At 37.6% G+C, this 9,520-nt stretch overlaps 1 protein-coding gene across 2 annotated transcripts; it reads right to left on the bottom strand.

The window, feature by feature from the left end:
• Nucleotides 1–505: 505 nt before the first annotated feature.
• LOC116024570 (histidine kinase 5) lies at nt 506–9,071 on the bottom strand. Of its 2 annotated transcripts, none has more exons than XM_031265485.1 (14): nt 8,877–9,071; nt 8,394–8,515; nt 6,785–7,659; nt 5,951–6,007; nt 5,405–5,632; nt 5,223–5,316; nt 4,920–5,126; nt 4,380–4,510; nt 3,926–3,975; nt 3,401–3,762; nt 3,171–3,274; nt 1,941–2,735; nt 1,320–1,496; nt 506–1,052 (listed from the first exon to the last, which is right to left on the bottom strand). In XM_031265485.1, the coding sequence occupies exons 3-14, from the start codon at nt 7,505–7,507 to the stop codon at nt 915–917; spliced, it is 3,066 nt and encodes a 1,021-aa protein (XP_031121345.1). In that variant the 5' UTR covers nt 7,508–7,659; nt 8,394–8,515; nt 8,877–9,071; the 3' UTR covers nt 506–914. The 2 variants fall into 2 exon arrangements, with proteins under 2 accessions (XP_031121345.1, XP_031121346.1); XM_031265486.1 differs by having other exon boundaries at nt 8,394–8,505.
• Between the last annotated feature and the right edge of the window lie 449 nt (nt 9,072–9,520).

Raw genomic sequence — 9,520 nt, 5'->3', positions numbered from 1 at the left:
CCGAGATTGAATATTAATGCTATGGATGGAGCTGATTTTATGAGCGGGTTTAAAAGCTGTATTGATCATCTCTCGAGAATTCTATGCATTTGCTATGGGACTTGCATATGAGTCTGCAGGAGCCCCACAAGGAGATTCGCATGTGGTAGATGCATTTCTCGTATTCTCGTATAATACGAGAAACGCATCTACCACATGCTTATGGCCCCATGTGGCAAAATAGGTCAGCTGTAAATAGGTCAGTTGTAAACGCATCTACCACATGCATATGACCAAACATACGTTGCAAGTTCGTTTTTGACACCATACACATTTTTTTGTCCTATTATCCTCTCTCTTTTCTTAGAGAGAGGCCAAATGGCATGAATTCAAACATAATCAATTGCGGATTAAAAATTACAATCAGCAGCTGAAATCAAGTGATAATGATTAATACGCATATTTCACCTGTGAGAAGTTTTGCACTTGATCCCTTTGTCATATATATTGTGTGATGCTCAACAAGTAAAACAATGAACAAGCCCCCAGCAACTCTATTCCAAAGCTTGAGAATTATTATAGTTATTATACATTGGAAAAGATCCAAAGGTATTATTTCTAAAGTCACATGCGAACAACATTAAATAATTTTACATGCGACTTTCCCTGCATTAATCTTCACACTTTATTAAGTGAACATCCTCAAAAATTTTGCATCTTAAAGTTGTTGCCTACCCTACAGGCAAACCTAACACAAGAAGAAAAAAAAAAAAANAAAAAAAAAAAAAAAAAAGAAGAAGAAAAAACCCAAGGCCACAGATCAACTGATACGTTGACAAAAAAGGAACTGATGACACAAGCATGGTACACTACATTGTTTACAAAACTTTCCTAACATGGTAATTTCCTGTACAGATCAGATGCTTGAAAATTTTTTACAGGCGATGGCGCTGTGGCAAATACTGCTGGAGGCATTCTTTCAACTTCTGAAACGTGACCGGCTTTGATACGAAGGAGTCCATGCCGTTTGCAAAGCACTCGTCTGCGCTTTCTGACAATGCATTGGCCGTCATCTGTAAATGGCTCGATAGTGAGATCGTGTATGGTGTCATGAATCATACAAACGAGAACAAAGATGAACGCATGGAGTACATATAACTCGGGGTTCTAAATTTTATCAAGGAAATGCAAAAAAGAATTGAATGTTGCACATTTGGAAATCTAAAGCACTTGTGTAGACATGCTGTTTCCTCTTAACAAAGTGCTCGGTTTGGGACACGCTAAAATAAATAAAACGCGGAAGCATTAATTAGAAGTTAGTCATAAGTTTGAGTGCTTACTGCAATGATTGGAATTCTTCCATTTGATGATTTGGAATCTGAACGTTTTAGTGACAAGCTTGAAGAAGGCACCTCCTCGACTCCAGCAGTCCTGGCGGCATCCCAATTACCCGTTTCTTCAAATGATCGGATAAGTCTTGTGGCTTGAAGTCCGTCCATTACAGGCATGCATACATCCTGTAAATCATGAAATATGTTTGTGTATTGGATGGATATTCTAAAAATGAAGGATAACTTCATGCAGGAAAAACGTCATATGATTCATCAACTCTGAACATTAATACTTTAGTGACGAGAGAAAGCAACAGCCATTACCCGGGAGTTTGCACTAGGTAAACCCCGCCTTGTGATCCTAGCCAACAAAGGACCACAAAGAGCTAAACTAGCCTAGGTTGTCCAACTGACCAGCTCAAACCAAGAAGGCCAATAGGTCACTCCCGCTGAGAATTTAACTTGTAACCTTTGTGGTTACCAAGTTAACAGTTTGACCAACTTGACTGGAGTTGCCCCACCCCTCATTTAATTGATATAGACAGCAAACCGCATCGTGTCAGAAATGCAAAATAAGCTGCATTCTACTCATAAAGAAGTATAAAAGAAACACAATATTCCGAAAATTACCATTAGAATAAGATCATAACTGCTGCGTTGAACTGCCCGCACAGCTTCTATTCCATTATTCACAATGTCAATCTGATGCCCCAACTGCTTCATCATTGATTGCGTTACCATCACATTGATTTTATTATCTTCTACTAGGAGGATTCTAGGTTTGGGGGCTGATTTCGAAACCTCCTGGTTGTTGCCAGAGGAGCATGGAGAATTTCCCTCGGGCTGTCTTTTTTCTTGAACAGCTGTTTTCACGTCCTCGTCTTTCCTTGTACTCGTGGAATCAGTTGAATAGGAAGAGTGGTGATGGCATTGACCATTGCTACCAGAATGAGCGTGTTTGTCTCTTTCCAATGTGCTCGGGTTATCAGAATGTGAGCTTTGCCTGAAAGAACTTTCGGGGTCAGACAATATGTCAACATCTATGACCGAACAGGCATCTTCTACCGATCCCATATCTTTCAGCATAACGCTATTAGCGGGGAAAGTGTACGAGTTCTTTGGCAATCCATTGCAACTATGCAAAGTATTAAACCCAAAAGTATTCGGTGACAGCTTTTGGGCTCTTCCAGAACCGTGGGAAGAAAATAAAGAACCCAAAGTACGCGGTTGGAACTGGAAGAAGCCAGAATTTGCATCGTCTTCATTTGCATCAGTTGAGGTGTCATGACTACCCATATCAGACATTTCATCGTTCTCATCAGAACTTTCACACAACGGTGAAACCTTGTGCGGTAAAACAAACGTGAAAGTAGAACCGTGGTGTTCTTTGCTGGACACCGTGAGATGGCCACCCATGAGCTCAACCTGCGCCAAAAACAGAATTGAAAAGTACACAACTTAATTCAATATTTTCAAGAACCTATCTCTATCTCTCTCGTAAATCCTATAATAGCACTTTATGACTCCAAGCCGATAGCTTATCTAGAGCATGCCCTTCATAACTTATTCATTCTTGAATTATTTACTTTAAATAGCCCGTCATTTCTTATTCGTTTATATATTTATTGGTTCAATTTTCCAGTTTATATATTTCTCCTATATTCATTCTTTTCTTTTTTTCACTCTTATGCTCTTCACTTTTGATTTTTTTATTCTTTTGCTTTGTATAGAACAAAGAATGTAAAATGTAGAGATTGCAATGAAACGGATTTTGCAGAATCGACTTAAAATGATAATCTAAAATTTTGCTCAAAGTACAGATGCAAAAAGGGACAAAAAGATATGATTCATCGAGATTACCAGCTGCTTGCAGATTGCTAAGCCTAGTCCAGTCCCGCCATATTTTCGAGCTGTATCTGCACCGACTTGCATGTACTTTTTAAACAAAGTGGGCAAAGCGTTTTCTGTTGAACAAGACAGAATACTAAGTAAAATGAATTCTAAAAATCTAGCAATACCATAAGAATCGAATGAAGCTTAAAACAAATAAAATTTTATAGAATCCAGTGAGGTCAAGAATATGAGGATACCAGGTATGCCAATCCCGGTATCATAAACGTCGCAGCATATCCACACAGTTTTTTCCTCTTGATCAGGATGGGCGTCTAAATCCTCATCCAAAGCCCCACTGCTTACTGAATGGTTGGACCCATCTTTATGCATCTGATTTTCGAAAGTTCCTTCTCCATCCTTATAACTAAAAGAGGCCGTTCGGTCATGCTTCCCATGAGACGCTGACAAACACCTATCCTCTTTCCAATTGTTTGACGAACTTTTCAGGGAATCTAAAGATTGCTTCTGATGAGATCCCTGTTTTGCGCCCAAAGATGGCTCGGGAACCACATACAGTTTTATACCGACTTTTCCTTCATGAGTGAATTTTATTGCATTGCTGCAGAAGATAAAAGCACAGATTTAGCACTTAGAATAATTGGTAGATCTACATCTCAATTTAAGCCATTGCACTCAACATGAAACTAAAAATCAGAGATTTCAATTAGCTGAAAATGCAATACTAGGACTAAAGAAAATTTTAAATTAACCAAACTCTGTACCTGATCAAATTGGTGAGAATTTGGCGAATTCTAAGAACATCTCCAATGACCTGAAATAGATACAGTTCTTTGAGTCAGATTTCAACCTCATAGACCAAATAAGCAAGTGGTGCTTCCTTTTGTCTTCTACCTTAATTCAGATTCTTCTCTGCAGATCCATGCCTATTTGATATTTTGGAATAGATAAGTTTTTGAACTATTTATCTCGCTATTTGGTGATTGATTCATAAAGTTACCTAACCAGATAAAAGGCTAAAGAAGTGAACTCTCTTCGAGTGGCTACCAAAGCAGATATTTGCTAGTGGGAATTCCCTCCTCTATTCCATCGAGGAACAATTACATTATTCTTTTTTTTTTCTCTGTGGTTTAGAATCAAACAATAGTGGATGAAATTCATCATGCTAACTTGTGAAATATCTTTGGGAAACTTGGTGTGTTATATTCAAGTTCTCACCTCTGTTGGGACATCCTCTGCGACAAAACCTTCTAAGGTCAGTAGTTTCTGCAGTGATGCAGCTGCGGTTTGCAGCACATGTTTTACTACCTCTCTTGGCCTGAACTTCGTAGCTTCCAATTTCATTACCCCTAAAGGACAAATATAAATAAAAATAAAAAATAAAACAAATTTCAGTTTCGTGTTATTCAAGAAAAATGTTATATCAAAAGCAACCTTGTTTTTTTCAATTCTCAGTATACTTTAGTTTCTAACATAAACCACAGGGAGGGGAGAGAGAGAGAGAGAGAGAGAGAGAGAGAAGGCAAGTATGGAGTTATTCTGGTCTTTTGAGAATGAACTACCATTTACTGCCCATTCTCATGTATTTTCCAAGAATTTTTTCTCATTGGGGCACAATGTGCGAAGCGAAATAATTGCTGGAAGATTACTCTTCAAAAGTGTACAAAGAAAAAAGGCAATGAAATTGGAAGAAATATCATATATCTTGGAATGCTTTCATGAAAAAAGAAACAATTTGGAAAATGGATCATCACCAACCTGACTCAACTTTGGAAAGATCAAGGATGTCATTTATCAGTTGGAGAACCAAATCACCCGAAGACAACATGACATTTACAAGTTGGCGTTGATCCTTTTCTAGTTTAGTGGTGGCAAGAATTTCGGTCATGCTTACAACACCAGACAAAGGAGATCTTATCTCATGGGACATGGTTGCAAGCATTTGTTTTGCCCGCATTGTTTCCTCTGCAAAAAGCAAATAACTAAACTTTAGAGATAATTCCTTTCCGCTTTTTATTGCACACAAATCCCATAAAAAACATGAATGAGAGATGGGTGAACCTGTTATGTGGATTGTTCTGTTAAGTTCGGTTTCCTTGGCCTTTTGTACAGCTATCTCCTCGCGAAGCTTTGCCATCTTTTCTCGTTTTCGAACCTGTACCATAATCATATTAGCTTTACTTATCATCAGTTACAAATAACCTTACGCTTCATAGGGAGAATATTTTGCATTTCAAACTCGCCTGATCAGTTACTTCCATCCCCATATAATTTACACCAATAGTCTCCCCGGCCTTGCTGAATACTGGTTCGACATATATTAAAAATGTTTTCGATCCAAATAGTTCTGTCTCAAAGGTAATCTCCCGTTTTGCAGGCAACCCACGTTCCAAAACTTCCTTTTTGAAATCTTGGGACTCCTTTACACCAGACCCGGAAAAAATCTCCACATCTGTCTTGCCTATTATATCCTGAAAAAATAGGTGAAGAATGCATATTCCAGGTTCAGCAAACAGTGCGTTTAAACACCAACAAAAATTTCGGAAAAATGAAACTTGCTATTAAAATAAGAACATCATTCTGTAAATATGATGACCATCATTACACTATAGAGCCAATTAATATGCAATAAACATTTTCCACTTCCATACTTTGAATCGTAAAATTCACTTGAAATTTTCAGAGGCAGTGAAGTCCTGAAGCAAAGGACCTCATTGGTCTCCATATACTTAGGGAAGGGCACCTTAGGAAGCCAAATATTTCAAGGATTTAATATAGCGTTGGATTACCTCCTCACGCAAACTTGGGAAATGATTATAGATGAACCGATAGCGCAGCTCCTTATCCTAGAAAAATAAAAACGATGATCAGAACTAATATTTAAATACAGAAATAAGTTTGACTAGATAACCCTTGCGTTATCACAAATGATTAGGTTCATCATTCAATCACACCTTGTAAATATTTTCAAAGAAAAATTATCAGATTGCTGATATGTACTACAGTTCTTTATTCATATAACTTTTTTTTTAATGTAACAGTTGTTCTTCGGAAATTTGGTAGTGAATTTATAATTAGGTCAACCTTAAAAGTGAAACAAAATACAACGTAAGATTGCATGTGCATTTGCATTCTTATAGTAAACTACGAAAACTAATTCAAAATATGTTTGAAATAGAAAAGCTAATCATTTATGCCAAAGTTGTGCTTTTGCTATTAAATAGTCATTAGAATTTGGATATTAATAATGGCTTTCATTTTGGCACATTGAATCCAAAATCCGTAATGTATCTCAAACAAAGCACTGTTTTTTGCTGAAATTGAACTGACTTGCAGAAAACAATAGCCATACAGGGAGAAAATTTCAAGTTCTTCAGCATTCAAGTCATTGATGCCATATTTTTACATCTTTAGTCACATAAATCGGTATTCACCTATCGGGAGCTGAATCAAGTTGCAATAAGCCCCACCCCCAATTTTGGGAGTATTTCTATATTTTCTAAACTTTTTTCTTTTATATCTTTTATAAGGTTTATAAATATGGTTTATACCTCGAAGATCTATACAAGGATATTACATCATTGCTTATGTTTTTGATGAGCATGATTTCAAGAGGAACATACCTGGTGACCAATGACAATAGGTGCAGTCTGAAGAACAAAATGCAAATAGTTATCTGCTCGCTTTAAAACCTGCGATAGTTCTTCAACAGGGGAGGACTGCCGTTCAAGCTTCTCTATGCTTTCTTGCAGTTTTTCAAGTAGTACATTCTCCCGCTCAATGCTTGCTGCCAACAGTTTTTGTAAATGCAAGGCCCGCTGCTTCCAGTATATGATGCTATCATACTCGGCCTCTATTTCTAGCTTTTCATGTTGAACTACCACATCTTTTTTCCTCCTCGGGATATCTTGATAGATGTATTTTAAATCCTCATCCAATATGGAAACAGGACGCTTATCACCCCCGTATCTTTCTTCCTCGAATCGATGTTGCTCCAGTATCTCCAATTTTTTGAGCTCGGATTCTTGCTGCTGCTTGCTAAGATAGTCAAGCTCTTCTCTCAGCAACCGTACAGCATTTGCCTGCTTATACTCCCAATTCTTTACCAAGTATGCCAACTGAGAAGAGCCTTTGTCACTATAGTCCGTAAGCTCCATGAGACGTTGGAAATCAACTATAGTCGTCGCCTCCTCATTTATTGTAACCTCCTCCAGCATATCTAGGTCTGCTCCCGGCTGTTCAATATTGAACTGTTTTCCCGCTTCATTAATATCTTCGGGCCACATTGAAGACAGGACTTCAATGTCCATTTCTTCAGTATGAGCATTCTCCATCTCAGATACCATCTTCGAGTACCACTATATTGCATGCAAAATCTGATAAATCAAACCGCTAGTGGACAGTGCTTTCATGCCATTGTTTGTCAGAAAATCACATAAAAGCAGAAATATCGGAAGAATGATAGTAGGGTGTCTGATGGAGACAACTTCTGCAGGATCTTCACACAAAATGACCAAAGACAAAATCAGCCCGAGAAATTAAGAAAGGATAGTTCTAAAGTAAAGTTAAATCAGTTAATTATCAAGAAAAGCGTTCATACTTGAAAATTAGGCGATATTTATCAACAATGAAACAAAAAGCTTTCTTAAATCAAGCACGAATATCTCGTCTCCCAAAACTTTTACATTGGGATGAAGCAAACAGGCTTCTCATGCAACCAAGATTCTAGAAAGGCCACAAAAACAAGACTTGCCACCAATACCTCCAATTTCAAGAAATCGTAAAATCGAGCTGAATCTTCTTCCTCTGTGATCTTGTGATTAGAGGGGTCTGATGCATATGTAAGTGCCAGGGAAAGGGGGTACTAAAACTTCCCCATACTCAAAGTCAAAATTCTCAGGCCACCTCAAAGTATTCAAATTTAGAAAACACATAAAGGAAAGATATCCATTTTAGAGGTCAAGGCATGGAAAAGGACAGCAAAAAGGTAGGAAAAAGAGTATCTCTTGAATCCAACACTCAACAACACAGAAACAGAAACTCAAATTTCATGAGAAAAAAAAACACACAAATAAACTGAACCAATATGGAATAACTCTTATCCCCAATTTAACCAGTTTAGAATAGAGCTCATCACAGCAAAAGGCCAAGCAAACAGCACAGAATGAGCAACAAAACAAAAACTGCAACAGTGAAACAAAAGCTTCAAATCCCCAGATTGATAAAACTCACCAATTCATCAAATCAGCAATTCAAGCTCCCAATTCAAGAGTTCCTGGAAAATGGATTTGGGCAAGAGTTTCAATAGCCCTTCTTCTTCTTCTTCCCCCTTTTCACCTTAGATCTGAAAGAATCTGCTGGGAGTGCTCAGTCAAAGATAAAAATAATAGGGGGAAAGAGTTTGGGGCATGTGATGAACATGAGAGAGAGTCCAAAAGGAAAAACAAAAAAATTGAAACAGAAGAAATTAAAAATTGAATTGAGGGAGAGAAACTCAAGAAGCCATGTGCAGGTTTGAGGTCATCCATTAAATTATTGAAGTTTTACAGATAGAAAGGATACAAAGCACATATATATATAAATGTGTTGCCTGCTAATCACATTTCTTCCCCCTCCATTTTTGCAATTTAATATGAAATGCGTGTGTGTGTGCATTGTTAGTGCGTGTTTTAAGGTTAGATTCATAGTATTACTCAAATCAAGTATTCAACTCACGTTACTGGAACCCTGGCTTAAGCCCGCCCCTCTTCTTCCTCCTCTTCTTCTTTCTACTTTCTCTCTCTTTCCAGATTGTTTTCTCGCTGTATAGAATTCAGCACATGTATGCTACTATATGTTCATGCATACACTAATATACTATATATATATATATATATATATATATATAGAGAGAGAGAGAGAGAGAGAGAGAGGTGGCATTTTTCCCTCTCTTTCTCTCTCTACAGATAGAAACGGTATTTTTAAAAGGAAGAAGGCAGGTTTTGGTGCCCGCCCTTTACGAGGTTGACGTGTTTCGGACTCTGTGACTCCGATCCCTTTAGGCATTGTATCGCTAGCTGTGTCCCTTCAATGCTTCAATTCCCCTTTCCATGGTTTCCAACAAGTCAAATAATGCACCAAGTAGGCAAGTAATACCCCACCAATTTCGGATAAAAATTGTATGAGACGGACTTAATTAAGAAAGTGTTGGTGAAAATTGAATATGTAAATCTGTGAGACTAGTTCAGTTAGTTTGACTCATCACTTTAAAATCTTGTTCAAAGCAGTTTGAATCCCCTGGGAATCTGAAAGTCATTGAGAATCATGTAAGTTGAGGTACCTATTACTTAGTGCATTCAAAAAATTGAACATGGTACGAG

This window comes from Ipomoea triloba, chromosome 7 (assembly GCF_003576645.1).
Source record: "Ipomoea triloba cultivar NCNSP0323 chromosome 7, ASM357664v1".
Taxonomy (NCBI): domain Eukaryota; kingdom Viridiplantae; phylum Streptophyta; class Magnoliopsida; order Solanales; family Convolvulaceae; genus Ipomoea; species Ipomoea triloba.
This window is presented reverse-complemented; position numbering and strand designations above follow the sequence as displayed.

Coding starts and splice junctions, on each gene's coding strand:
- LOC116024570 (XM_031265485.1), bottom strand. CDS start 7,507: ATGGTATCTGAGATGGAGAATGCTCATACTGAAGAAATGGACATTGAA. Junction 4,511..4,919: donor TCTTTCCAAAGTTGAGTCAG/GTTGGTGATGAT, acceptor TTTGTCCTTTAG/GGGTAATGAAATTGGAAGCT. Junction 1,053..1,319: donor GAAGAATTCCAATCATTGCA/GTAAGCACTCAA, acceptor AGCCATTTACAG/ATGACGGCCAATGCATTGTC.